Here is a 14857-nt window from a genome sequence, read left to right as displayed (position 1 = left end):
GCACTCAAGGACAAGGACAAGGTGATGGCTGTGCTGTGTTGTGGCACAGAAGATTAAGCTACCACCTGCAATGCCAGCATCACATATCGGCATTGGTTGGAGTCCTGGCTGCCCTGCTTCTAATCCAGCTTCCTAATAATACATCCTGAGAGGCAGTGGGCAGTATAATTGGGTGCCTGACATCCATGTGGGAGACTCAGATAGAGTTCCAGGTTCCTGGCTTTGGCTTAGCCCAGTCCTGGTTATTGTAGCCATTTGGGGAGTAAACTTACTAATAAATGAAAGATTCTCTTTCTCTCACTCTCTCTCTCTTTCTCTTTCTGTCTTTGTGCCTTATTTGAAAGAGCTACACAAAGCGAGAAGGAGAGGCAGAGAGAGAGAGAAGCAGAGAGAGAGAGAGAGGTCTTCCATCCGCTGGTTCACTCTCTAATCAGCTGCAACAGCCGGAGCTATGCCAATCCGAAGCCAGGAGCCAGGAGCTTCTTCCGGGTCTCCCATGCGGGTATAGGGGCCCAAGGACTTGGGCCATCTTTTACTGCTTTCCAGCCAGAACTAGAACCAGCACCCATATGGGATGCTGGTACTGCAGGCAGAGGCTTTACCGGCTACATCACAACGCCAGCCCCTCAAATAAATAAATCTTACAAAAACAAAAAACAAACAAACAAACAAAAACAAAACAAAACAAAACAAAAAAACAGGAAAAGGCAGACAACCAGTTCAAAGTCATGGAATCATGAAGATGAAGAAGAACTTCATGTGGGTGTTGGTGTAGCAATGAAGATGCCATTTGGGATACCCACATCCTATATTGGTTCTGCTGGTCTTGCTCCTGATTCTAGCTTCTGGCTGATACACACTGTGAGTGGGAGGAGATAACGGCTTGGGTCCATGCTGACCACATAGGAGGCCCATACTGAGTTCCCAGCTCACAGTTTCTGCCAGAAGAGCCCTGGATGTTCTGGGAATTTGGAGAGCAAACCAGCAGATGGGACATTTGTCTCTGCTTTTCAAACAAACAAATAAATACATGAATGTATAGGCCATTATTAACCAGGCAGTAGTGGGTGTGTAAAATAAAAAATGGTAGTTGAGGACTTCTAAACTTTAATAATAATCACTTGCTACTCTTCTAATCCATGTGGGGAGACCAGAAATAAGGAATTAGATGGATTCTGAGCAAGAATACAAATTCACCTATTCCCCACCTCTTCATCCCCATCACAGAAGTCCAACTATTTAATGTGATACACAAGCCTCATCTGGCCTCTATCTTACCCATTCAGTTTCACATGCCAGCACTACCTGGAGCTGCCCACTATGTACACCAAACCCTTTCACGTTTCTGTGTGTGTGTGTGTGTCTGTCTGTCTCTTGTGAGATACTCGCATCTATTTCCTGCTTGGTAAACTTTCTCCTACCTTTCAGGACTCATCTCAGGTGTGATGCTTCCACAGCACATCAAAAACATGCCTTTTGTTTTACTTGTTTGCAGATCTCTCAGTTAACTCAATTATGAGCTCCTAGAGATAGGGACTAGAGGAAGGTAACATTGTACAGAGGTAAGTGCCTGAGCTCTGGAGGCAGGCTACCTAGATCCAAATCCTCAACTCTGTCTCCACTAGGTAACCATAAGCAAGTTATTTACTCTCTCTCTCTGGGCCTCAGTTTCATTACACATAAAATGGGAATAATGATAACATCTATATCACAGGATTAAGCAACATAGAATAATGCATATTATACACTAAGCTCTCACCAACAGATTCATATAAAGATACACACACACATATACACATATGCATACATATATATACACATACATGTATACACACACATATATATTCATATATATATCCTTTATTTCCTGTATAGAAAAGCATGTTTGTTGAATGAATAAATCATCCTATTATATCTATGCATAGATGCCAAATTCTACTTAGAGCCTTTGTGTTATTAAATCATGAAAAGAAGATTCATGCATAAATAATACCTGTTTTGCAAATGGCACAAGATAAACAGGAACTTTTCTGTAAAGGAACTTAGTTTCTGACATTGCTACCAGCTGAGTCACTGAGTCAGACATCCCCTCAGCCTTCTCACACATGCTGCCACACGGTTACCCGTACAGAAAGGGGAGTTTTGCTTTAATAATTTACAAAGACTTGCTATCATGTCAAATCTTGATAGCTCATCTGGGTTGGCAAAAGGAACAAGAATAGGCCCCTTTACAGAATAGGAATGAACCAAAGAAAAACTTTTTTAATGCTAAAACAATGTGAAATGATTGCATGCATGAAAATACTTTTTTGAAAGTTTTTCAATGGCATTTTCAAAGGCCCAAATCCAAAACAGTCAAAGCATTGGTAAAAAGTTCACATGCCAGATCCTCAGTCAAGAAAAAAAATCACAGCACACTCGGCAATGTGCTCAGAAAGTGAGAAGGTGGAGGAGACCAGCTCCTAGTCGAGCCCCAAATTCCCTGTATAGGCAGCACAACAGACACTTGGTTAGAAAAAAACCAATGCTGCTACCTTCTACCAATACAAAGGCCACAGTTGCAAAGACCCTTACAGCATCAACCTGGGCCAGTCACAGAGGGAAACATAGGTCCTCCTGAGACAGACACATCCTGGTGAGATTCAGCTACCACCCCACACACCAGCCCTAACTTCACTCCACTACTTCTCCTCCCTGGTACTGGCTTTGGTATTGCCTTCTTTTCCAGCTCTGATCTGGTCACTATCTCACCTTGGCTTGTGACCCTATGGTTCCGATCCTCCAGCTCCAATGGGGCTGAGAATTCACCAGTTTTTCTGTCCATCTGACAGTAACTAAGTCTTGCCTCTTTAACAGCCACCTGCCTAAGCACCTTCTATGAAACCTTACTCCTTGTGAAAAGTCACATGAGCACACTGCCACGTGCTGGGAATAGCATCAGGATACTTAAGTGTTCAAAGCTGATCTGATCATTTCTTAAAACCAAGAGCATGGCCATACAATTTGGCAGGGTATTTAATAGTCTTATAAAAAACAGTTCTCTACTTACAGGCCTTCTGGTCGAAGCACCTTGAACAGAGTGATAAAATTCTGGCTGGACTCGGCTGTTTTTCTTGATTCTTCGTTTCCTCACTGAAGTTTCTTGCTCACTCTGATGGTGAACTTCCACCACGGGCTTGACTTCTTCCAGCCGGGCAGCTGCAGCCGCTGCAACTCGTCTTCTGATGTGTCGAGGACTGGCTCTGAATCCCTGTGGCAGGGAACACAACCCAACAAATCCAGATTTGTATTGCATTCATTTGCAAGTTCTCTGGGGCTACTAAAATGAAGGGCTCCAAAAGTCCCCATGCTCAATGAGATCAACTGCAGCCCCAAAGCGTGGCCCGACATGCAAGCAAGGGTTATCTACAAATGTTCTAGACAGCACCTCAGTATTTTGGGGCCCAGAATTATTCTACATTTAGAAATGGCTCTAGTCCAACAGTCAGTCCAAAAAAAAAAAAAAAAAAAAAAAAAAGGCAGAGGGGCTTACTGCTTTGACTACTATTGCTTTTGACTTACTGGTTTGACTACCATGTGTCAAACAGACTCTGTGTAAAGAAAGGCAGTCTTACTTCTACATAATACAGGGTACAGGAAGCAAGACAAAATGCCCTCCCAGTGTAAAGCACCCATCTACACTCCTGAGAGCAGACTCCTTTTGAAGGAAGGAAAGTAGGAATGAAAAGCCTCAGAAAATACCACAAGTGACAACTCAAAACTAAAAGAAAGGCAATATGGTAGAACAAAGGCCATGAGTCTGGGCATCAGATGGGCTTGGGAGTCCAAATGCTGACTTGTTCACTATGGCCACACAATCTATGAAACAACTCTGGGCCCAACTGTTCTGATCTATAAAATGTTTCACACAGTACTCATAAGCTTTTTAAGTTTTAAATAAGAAAATAGATGTAAAAATCCAAAGCCCGGTCTCTGGTAGATGTTCAGTAAAAAAAGGTCATTTTTCAGCCTTTCTTAGAGTAGGGAGGGTAAGGGCAACTCATTAGACAATGGAAACAAATTCAGCTAAGCCACATTATGCAGTTGGGAATGGGTAAATTAGTTTGATAAATACCAAAGAATTACATAAAATAGTCTCAGTCCTTAGGTAGCATATAATTTATGGAGAGCACAAGTTTGACACAGGGTTCATGAGCACACAGGAAAGTGAAAGTAAAGGTTAAAGTAAGCAGTCCAAGACTGTCAGAGGAGTCCATGAATGAAGCTGAGAAGAGTCTATATTTGGGTTAGTTGAGTGGGTGGCACTTAAAAAATAAATAGACTTCATATTCCAGGCAAGGGAAACAACATAAGCATGAATGAGTAAGTAAAACAATGGATGGATGGATAGAACAGTTACGTAGCAAGAAGAAAACATTATTTGAAGATGTGCCAGGATGATGGGACCTGCCAAGTATCTTGGGAAATTAGAGGGAGAGAAGCAGTAAATGCTTCAAAGAGGGCTTCTCTGAGTTTGTGCGTCTTCTGAATTTTAAAAAGCTTGAAGGCTTCTGGAAGAGCATAAAGAATGGGAACTCTGCATGTCAGGGGAAGAAGCTGAGTGAGAGGAGACCTGAGCATGTATCTGTGCAGCACAGAACCAGGGATGTGTACAGGGAGCTCCTCTGAAGGCCACAGGAGACCGGCCAGAATCTGCTGAGACTCTGGACACCAAGTGGCAGGACACGAAGCGGGGGAGGCTGACAAAAACAGAGGCTGACCCATAGTCGAAAACAACACGGAGGTCAACAGGAATAAGTTAGGAGGAAATGCAAGTGGATTTGGCAAAACTGAGGTCACTGTTCGGGCTCTTTCCTCCCATCCTCAAACACCTAAGCCTGTTCGGCTCTTCGGCTCAAAATAGTCGCAGAAGATCCCCCACAGCTCCCACATAACCCTGGAGAGACTACAGCTGCAGCTGCCGGAGATTACACAGAAAAGAGAGCAGAGCCGCCCACCGCAGCCGCCCTCTGGGGCAGAGTCTGGTCCAAACAACGTCGGAACCAGCAAGCACGCAGGCTGCTTTCTAAACACACAGGTCCCTGGACACATCTGATCCCCCTCTCCCCTCCTCACACACACAAACACACACACACCCACACACACACACACAATTTCCTTCTGAAATACACCCCCCGGGAGTGGGGCCAAGAATTTTTGGGAATTTGGGGACGCACTGAAGTTGGTTTAGTCTAACCACTAGGTGGCGCGAATTCCCACCATGCTGGTATTCTTCCCACATCAGAAATGGCGTGTACTTGAGAACATGTACAAATTATTTGATAATATACTAGCTTTCTATCATAGTGCAGTGAGTCTCGTATATTTCCCTGGTAATTTAAATTATCCTTCTAGTGTAAGTAATAAGCAACCAGATTCTTCTTAAATTGTACTGTTACTGAGAGTCCCTCAATGGCCCACAAATTCTTGAAATGGGGGGAAAACCAACATAAAAAATCCCTCAGTATGACCAAAAAAAAAAAAAAATTAAAATGCTGGGACAGCCATTCTGGAGAGAAAAGCTCAATGAAGCTACACCTATGTCTCTATCCTAGAGAAAGTCTACCCAGGGATTGCAAAAATATTTGTGCTAAAAATTTCAAACAACTGAAACTGGTCTTTCCTAAACTCACTCATCTTCTCCCACATTCATATTTATTTCCTAGATCTGCGCACTACCAGGCAAGTCTCCATGATTTTCATTAGACCTAATTACACCTGTTACGATTTTGAAACAGCTTTTTAAATAAGCACTATAGTGCAGTACACAGACTGCAGCCAGATCAGCTGGGCTCACAGGTTGCCACTGTTTTTCCCAGTGACTGATGTGATCTTGGGTACTCACTTAACCATTTCCTCATCTGTAAATAGGGGTTTGGAATAGACAGTACTTTCAGAGCTATTGAGGGGAGTTAATGAATGAATACATGTAAGGGGAACAGATGTTGTGGCTCAGCAGGTTAAGCCACTGCTTAGTATGCCCATATCCCATACCAGAGTACAGGTTCAAGTCCAGCAACTATGCCACCAATTCAGTTCCCTGCTAATGCACCTAGGAGGTAGCAGTGACTCAAGTGCTTGGCTCTGGTCACCCACACAGGAGACATGGATGGAGTTCCCGGCTCCTGGCTTCAACCTGGCTCAGCCCTGGCTGTTGCAGCCATTTAAGTGAATCTGCAGGTAAGATGGAAGATCAAAATCTCTCTCCCTCTCCCGTTTAAAATAAACAATAAATACAAAATAATTTTTAAAAAAAAAATGTAAAGTACTTAAGAATGCTTGCCTGACAGAATATAGCACTGGCAATTATTACTATGATTATAACTTGTGTGAATGAAACATTCTTGAGCAATATAATGTGTTATCAACCAGATGTGAAAAGAAAAATGGGTCACATTGCCAGTGTCTTCCTGACGGACACATGCAAAGTCCTATCATCAGAAGAGAAATTCTACGCTCTAGAAAGTACCAGGCATTTACTCTCCAGTGAATCAAGCCACATGGCCTCAATACCAGCTCTAGTAAGATGTATGTTCTTGGCTAAACTACTTAACAGTGCCTCAGGTTTCTCCTGTAAAATACATATAATAACACCGCTCTCCTAGACTTCTGGTAGTGTTTAAATAAGATGATCCCCACTAGCTACTGGAAACAGTACAGAACATACAAGGTAGATAATAAATTATCACTATCATTACCATTTCACTTACTTCCTAAATTCTGCAGCAGCAATGGACATGTTAGCTGTTCAGAACCAGGACTATAACACTTTATAAACACCAAAGAGGCATCAGTGCACAGTCACCATTTCTACTTCCCTAACTCCTTGCGTAGAATCATAGCTCTTTGGTTTTTGCACACTTGCTTGTGCTAAATAACCATCAAGCCACATATTTTAACAGAAGGAAATTTTCTTTCAAAACAGTAGGTGGTGCTATAAGTTCTTGTAGGTGTTAAGACTTGATAGAGTCCCTGTGAGTCATTTCTCTATTCATTTGATGTTGCTTGCATTTTACAACCTTCAATCATTTTATGATTGCTGCTGGAGAGTCTCTCAGCAGTGGATTCTGCCATTTTCAGGCCACTCTAATTTATTAGCAACTTTGGGGTAGTAACTGCTCAAGATATATAATCGGGCCAGCGCCGTGGCTCACTTGATTAATCCTCCGCCTGAGGCCCCGGCATCCCATATGGGCTCCGGGTTCTAGTCCCGGTTGCCCCTCTTCCAGGCCAGCTCTCTGCTGTGGCCAGGGAGGGCAGTGGAGGATGGCCCAAGTGCTTGGGCCCTGCACCCGAATGGGAGACCAGGAGGAAGCACCTGGCACCTGGCTCGTGGCTTCGGATTGGCATAGCTCCAGCAGTAGCGGCCATTTGGGGAGTGAACCAACAGAAGGAAGACTTTTCTCTCTGTTTCGCTTTCTCATTGTCTGTAACTCTACCTGTTAAATAGATAAAAATAATAAAAAAGATACATAATCACAGTCCGGAGTGTGTGTGTGTGTGTGTGTGAATACTTAATATGAAAGTCACTCTCTCAAATGTTCAAGGGCACATTACAGTACTGTTAAGTATAGGCACAATCATGTGAAGCATGTCTCTAGAATTTATTCACTTTGCATAACTGAAAATTCATGCTCACTGAACAGCAACTCCTCACGTCCCCCACCCCCAACCTGACAACCAACATTCCGTTCCTGGATTCCGTGAATTTGACTATTTCAGATACTATATGTAAGAGGAATCGTGCAGTGTTGTCTTTCTGTGGCCAGGCTATTTTCATTATCATGAGGTCACCTGGATTCATACCTGCTGTTGCATATGGCAGGAATTTTTTTAAGGCTAAATAATCTCAGTTGTATGTATACAGCATACTTTCTTTATCCATTCATCTGGCGATAGACATTGTTTTAATATCTGGCTGTTGTGAAAAAAATGAAGCAATGACTCTGAGAATGTACCTATCTCTTCAACATCATGATTTCAATTCTTTTGGATAAATACCCAGAAGTGGTATCACTGGATCATATAATAATTCTGTTTAACTTTTTGAGGAACCACATTTTTTTCTATGGTGGCTCCACCATTTTATATTCCTTCCAACAGTGCATCAGGGTTCCAATATCTTTATATCTTCACCAACATTTGCTATCTTTTGAGGGTTCTTTTTAAAGACATTTATTTGAAAGTCAGAGTTAACAGAGAGAGAGGGAGATACAGACAGAGAATCTTCTATTCACTGGTTCACTCTCCAGATGGCTGCAATGACCAGGGCTGAGCCAGGAACTTCATCTGGGTCTCCCACATGGGTGGTAGGGGCCCCAAGCGCTTGGGCCATCTTCTATTGCTTTTCCCTAGCCATTAGCAGGGAGCTGGATTGGAAGCAGACCAGCCAGGACACAAGCCAGCGCTCATATGGGACGCCAGCATTTCACTAAGCCATAACACCAGCCCCCTATCTTTTGTGATTTAATGATAGTATCCTAGCAGGCATGAGGTGATAGCTCGCTGTGGTTTAGACTTGCACTTCCCTGATAACTAGTGGTGTCTTGACACATGGTTAAGTCAAGCTGCTCTACACCCTACCCTAGATCTTTCCATACCATGATGCAGCATACCACATGGTAGGCATGTGACCAGTGCTCAGTTAATTAATGTCTCTCTGCTTGGACTTTGAATATTAAATGGAAGCATGTGAAGACTGAGAAAAATTAGTAGGAATTCATTAGTTCCAGTAGTTACATCAAAGACCTTCTGAAGCTGCCTAGTGTTGTCTGTTCTAACCAGACATTCAGTCTTGTCTGTCAGTTCTACCATATATTTGTAACAGAGTCTCTTTTGGGATAAATCAGACAGAGTCAGATTCTGCTGCCTGCAAACAAAACCTCCAATTAACGTACTTTCTGTTATGCTGTCAGATGACTAGCTATTTTCCTTGGAAGTTGAATATTTAGACCTAATCAGGTTGTTTATATAAACAGGTATAAATGAGGAGAAAAGAATGAATAGTAATAATTTACTAAGCAACATTTAGGTACTACTCACTTCAGAGACCAGCAAATTGAGGTTCTTTGGGGTTAAGTAATCCTCTCAAGAGCAAAAATGTGCAATTAGGAAAGTTGAGATTAGAACCCAGGTTAGTCTAACCCAACCAGCACCCTACACCACTCTGTTCTTATGTAGAGAGATGGAAAGGAAGAAACTGGACAGAACTGGACAGGACCAGATGGTGCCCCAAAACATATGTTGACTGGTCAGAACAAGGAAAGGTCTATAGCCAGTTTCGATAAAGGAGGCAGATATTGAAAAAACTTAACTATGTTCGGGTAAGATTTATTGTTACATAAGCTCAAGCTACCTTTAAGTTTACTGATGAAGAATATGAATAGATGGAAGCTTAACACATTGAATCACTGAGCATTCACACAGAATTACCTTCATGTTATTACTAAACCTGTAATGCTAACCTGAATGGATACACAGCATCAATTTACTACACACAAACATTATAAAGCTCAATATTATGATCCTTTTCATCCCAGACTATCAGTAAAGTATAAGTGGAAGTTCTTTGGATCCAAGGAACAAAATCCAATGACGATGAGGCAGGTAGTCAATGACCTTGGAGGGGGAAAAACTATGGCCTTATTGTCACTAGCCTCTATTTGATACTAAGCATATGTTCATTTTTGGATGTTGGTCATAAATTTGGCATCATTACTAGTGCTCATGACCTTTTCCACCAAAAGTAAGCATAGATATTTAAGTAATAAATTATAGTGGCTGCAGACATATTTTGAAAGACCATTTATGCTCATAATTTCAAAATCTGAGATAAATTAGAGAGTTTTTAGTGAACACACTAATAAAGGAGTACAAGTATTACTTTGTCAAAATATTTTGATTGTAAGTATATATCATATAAATGTTTCCTTTATAATTCTTTATATTTTATTTTATTCAGTCAAAAACATTCAAAGCTATGCATTGTGGCACAGTGGGTCAAGCCTCTTCTTGAGACACCTGTTTCCCATATTGGAGTGCCTGGGACTTGGTCCTGCCTCTACTACTGATCCAGTTTCCGGCTAATGTACATCCCAGAGGCAGCAGACGATGGCTCAAATACTTGGGTTCCTTACAGTTCCATGAGGGACCAGACGGGTTTCCCAACTCCTGGATCCAGCCTGGCCCAGCCCTGGCTGTTGCAGGCATTTGGGGAGTAAACCAGTGGATGGAAGATATCTCACCACATACCCCTCTGGCATTCTACCTTTCAAATAAACAAAAATAAATATTTTTTAAAAATTCATGAGAATGAATACATCAGCTTCATCGGATTACCAAAAGAATATACTGCAAAAATTATATCCAGAATACAGAAAATCTCAGAAATTTCTATAGTATGTGACAAAGTCTACTAGCTGCTCAACAAAATATATGTTTGCCTATTTTTGTTGGGCACAAGCTGGGCTACATTTCTCAGTCTCCCTTGCAGTTAAGTTAGGCCGTGTGACTGAGTTATTAGCCAATGGCATGCAGCCATAACCAATGTATACCATTTCTGAACCTAGCATGTACGCATTTTCCACAACTACTTCTCTTCTTCTCTCTTGGTTGGGATGACCTTCAGAGCAACCTTCAAAGTCACATACCAAAGATAGCAGTGCCTCCATCAGACTGATTCCTTAAATAATTGCACAAAGCAACTTTGCCAACCTATTCACCCACCTGTACCTGTGAGCAACAAATACATTCCACTGAACTATATATTTGCTATAGGACTTTGCATTATTCTGACTCAGTAGATGTCAAACTTTATCAAGCATCAGAATCACCTGGAAGGTTCATCAGAACCCAGATTGCTCAGCCCAGTACTGAGTTTCTGAGTCACTAAATCTTGGATGGGGTTGAGAATTTATATTCCTAACAAGTCCTCCACTGATGCCAATGCTATCATCATATGACTACACCCTGAAAAACCCTGTTCTAACACTAGACACTTACTGTGTGGCTAGTGAGTAACTCGGTAAGACCAACACTGTATGCCACGGTGCTGTGTGCCAGGGGACCATGAGGAATGGAGCAATTTAGCCCTTTGTGGTTTTAATAACCCTACTTCGTCATTAAATAACTGGTCTGGAAGCCACTCTGTGAGCTGGACAAAGAAAATAAGTGTGCCTAATGTTCCCTTTCTGTTTCCCAAGAGAAAGTATTCCCTGAAAAATAAGGGATAATGAAACAAAGCATTACTTTTATAAAGTCTTTTTTTAAAGATTTATTTGCTTATTTGAAAGATAGAAGTACAGAGAAAAAAGGGGGGAGAGAGAGAGAGAGAGAGAGAAGGGAGAGAGACTGTCCATCTCTTGGTTCACTCCCCAAATGGCCACAACAGCTGGCACTTCTTCTTAGCCTCCCTTGCTTGTGCAGGGACCCAAACACTTGGGCTATCCTCTGCTGCTTTCCCAGGTGCATTATCAAGGAGGTGGACTGGAAGTGGAGCAGCCAGGACTCAAACAGGCACCCATATGGGATGCTGACACTGCAGGAGGAAGCTGAACCTTCTGTGCCACAGCACCAGCCCCTATAAAGTCTTTTGCAATAATCATTTTTTGGTAGAGATTCCCTTGGTTACTAGAAGTATAATTACAGCAAAAAGTCTATTGTGGGAAATCTAAGAAATTGTAAATTTATTATATGTAAGTTTTCACATGCTAGTAATGTAACTTTTATTTTGATTGATAATATATCAATTTATTATTTGTTCCAGCTGATCAGAAATTTGGATTGGCAGACAGCCTTGATTTTTTTTTTGAAAATGAATTAAATGCAGTTTTCTAAACAAATTTCAATTTAAATGCAGTTTTGCAAATAAAAATCCTTTAAAATCTCTTAGTAATGTCAAACATTCACTTCTTGACATAATACTGCATCCACAGTGCCTGCTGCCTAAGAAGGCATGTTATGCACAATGGTTTCCCACCCCTGCAAGTAAATGGCTGCTCAGTCTTGACACTTGGGACTGTGCCTGCCAGAGTCCCTCCTTTGAGAGTTTGCTGGAGAAATACTCAGAGCCTCAGTTACTTAGCATAGAGGTTTCAACTAAAAATAAAAGAAAGAAAGAAGAAAGGGAGGGAGGGACCCAGGAAAGGAGGGGGAAGGAAGATGACAGATCATTTCTGCAAATCAGTGCTTCTTGAACTTTAGGATGTGTATGCATCACCTGGAGATCTTATTAAAATGCAGATTCTACTAAAGAAAGGTACTGTACATTTCTGTAAAAAAATTATATCAAGAAATGTTAAATGTTTGAAGAGAGAAATATGTTTACCTTGATTGGACATTACAAAATGCATACATGTATCAAAATATCACGATGTCCTATAAATATGTACAGTTTTCATGTATTACTTAAAATAATTTTTTAAAATCATCTTAAAAAATGCAGATTCTGAGGCTGGTGTTGTGGCATAATGGTTAAAGCCATCACATATGGTCTCAGGTTCAAGTCCCAGCTGCTCCACTTCTGATCCAGCTCCCTGTTAATGTGCCTGGGAAAGCAGCGGAAGATGGCCTAAGTGCTTGGGCTCCTGCACCCATATGGGAAACCCAGATGAAACTCCTGACTCCTGGATTCAGCCTGGCTAGCCCCGGCCATTGTCACCATTTAGGGAGTGAACCAGTGGATGGAAGATCCCTTTCTCCCTCTGCCTCCCTCTCTTTCTGTAACTCTGACTTTCAAATCAATAAAATAAATCTTTAAAAAATGCATATTCTAATGCAGTAGGTCTACACTGTGGCATGAGATTCTGTACTTCTAACAAGCTCCCAGGGGATTCTGATGCTGCTGGTCAGCAGACCAGACTTTTTGAGAACCAAGGATATAGAAGGACTAATGGAAGATGGATGGCCCTTTTACAGGCCGAGGTTATCTGATGCGAGAGATACAAAGTAATGAGAGCAAAGAGAAAAGACACAGCTATAGAAGCAGAAGTGAGTCAGCCACATGGCATCTGACTCCTGCAAGGACTGAGGCCTTGAAGAGTCCACAGCCAACTTCCAATTCTTATGCTTGTAAAGCAGACTCTAGTGTGGATCTTTTTTCTCAGATCTCCACCAAATCACACATGCTACACGCTAAAACATAGTGTATCTGACTGTGCACCCAAATGAAGCTAAGACACAAAACACCATCTCCACAGTATAGGTGGGAAAAAGAATAAAAGGAGATTTTAAGGTTGTAACTTTTTGATACATAGCATCTTCTCCTTGAAAGAGAATAAAGTACTATTTAAGTACAATCATTAGATTAACTCAAGCAGGGATCACAGAGGGCACTGAGAAAACAGCTACATTTTCCCAGTCTGGCTGACCTTCCAAATCCACAATGAGGGGTTAGCTTTCTCCCAACCTTACATAAAATGCTGTGTCGGTCCTATAATCTTTCTAGTCATTCTCAGATAATTAAAAAGTCCTCTAGCCACTTCTAGTCACAAAAACAGAACCATTCCAATGAGGTCACATCATTCTTTCTGGTTTCCTCTCAGAGAGGGTTTAAAATGACTCCAGGCTCTTTCTCCCAGGAGATCCATAAGAAATGCTCATGCATTCCAGGACATCAGGCTGTTCCCAACACAGTCACTTCTGTTTGGTCTTCCAGTAGAACATTCAGCCAGCCAGTATCAGGCCCTTTGGAAATATCACATGGGATCTGGTATCAGCTTTGACATACAGACTCAGTGGACATAAGTCAAGTTTACACAATGGGTTCCTTAAAATAGCTTTTACTAGACTTAAAAAGGCTTGGGTAGGGCTCAGTGTACTAAAGTCTCTAACCTTTACCTGTCCAATAGAGTGGCTACTGACAAAATATGGCGGTATTTATTTAAATCTTAATCAACTAAAATTAAGTCCCTCGAACAAACTAGCCATATCCTGTGTTCAAGACTACAAGTGGCTAGTGGTAACCCTTCGATTTGCAGAGGAAACATTTCCATTCTCATAGAAAGTTCTACTGAACAATACTTCTATAACTTCTCATAGAAGAACCCTTAGCTTTTATTCATATACCTAAAATCAGGGATGGTTAACCATCAATGTCAGTGTAGGTTAACTGCTATGGCAAGCAACACTAAAATCACAGTAGTTTCCACAATAGAAGTTCATGCCTCGCTCATGGCACAGTAATACATAGATCCAGCAGGTGGGAGAGATGCTCCACTCCACATTTTTAGGGCACCAGACATCTCTAGGTTTCCAGTGTCCTGTCCACTCTGCAGGTTTAAGGAAAAAGAGTCAAGACAGTATGTGAGTGGTAGCAGTGGGCCAGGCCTATAAGTGGCACACATCACTTCTTATACCTCAGTAACTAGAACGCAGTTGTCTGCCTATCACCTAACTGCAAATTACAAAAAAAAAAAAAAAAAAAAAAATCCAGAAGATAGGAATTCTGATATAATTGAACAACTACAGGCTCCACCACAGAGCTGGTGGCAAAACCAACTTGATGGCCACCTCCAGAGCAAGTCCTCCTAAAGGCACAGCTCCTCTCTGCCAAAGAGGGCCTTTCTGACTATAACACTTGAGATCTAAAATAAAGGTAAGACAAAAAGAGATCCATTCATTTATCTTATTATGTAGCCACATACAAGCTGAGTCCCATTTATCTAAAACTTAGCCAGCACTGTTCAGGTTTAACGACATCCAACTTTCTCTAATTCTTTACAGTTCCATAAACAGGAATAATTTCTAGTTATCAAGCATCGCCTATGTTCCACACACTGTCATGCATTATAACATCATTTCTTATCATATTCCTATATAT

General features: G+C 41.5%; 1 protein-coding gene across 23 annotated transcripts in view; it reads right to left on the bottom strand.

Moving 5' to 3' along the window:
* The window catches only part of DST (dystonin), a 486283-nt gene that overhangs the window by 429642 nt on the left and 41784 nt on the right, over nucleotides 1-14857 (bottom strand). For all 23 annotated transcript variants that reach the window (XR_007923259.2, XR_011388661.1, XR_011388662.1 and 20 more), the window contains exon 3: nucleotides 3050-3250. Coding sequence is in view for 20 of the 23 variants with exons in the window: in XM_051855540.2 (XP_051711500.1) it covers nucleotides 3050-3250 (201 nt within the window). In the remaining 3 variants the exon portion in view is untranslated. The remainder of the gene's footprint in view (nucleotides 1-3049; nucleotides 3251-14857) is intronic.

This window comes from Oryctolagus cuniculus, chromosome 5 (genome assembly GCF_964237555.1).
Source record: "Oryctolagus cuniculus chromosome 5, mOryCun1.1, whole genome shotgun sequence".
NCBI lineage: Eukaryota > Metazoa > Chordata > Mammalia > Lagomorpha > Leporidae > Oryctolagus > Oryctolagus cuniculus.
The sequence above is the reverse complement of the archived record's forward strand: the minus strand, read 5'-3'. Positions and strand labels throughout refer to the sequence as shown.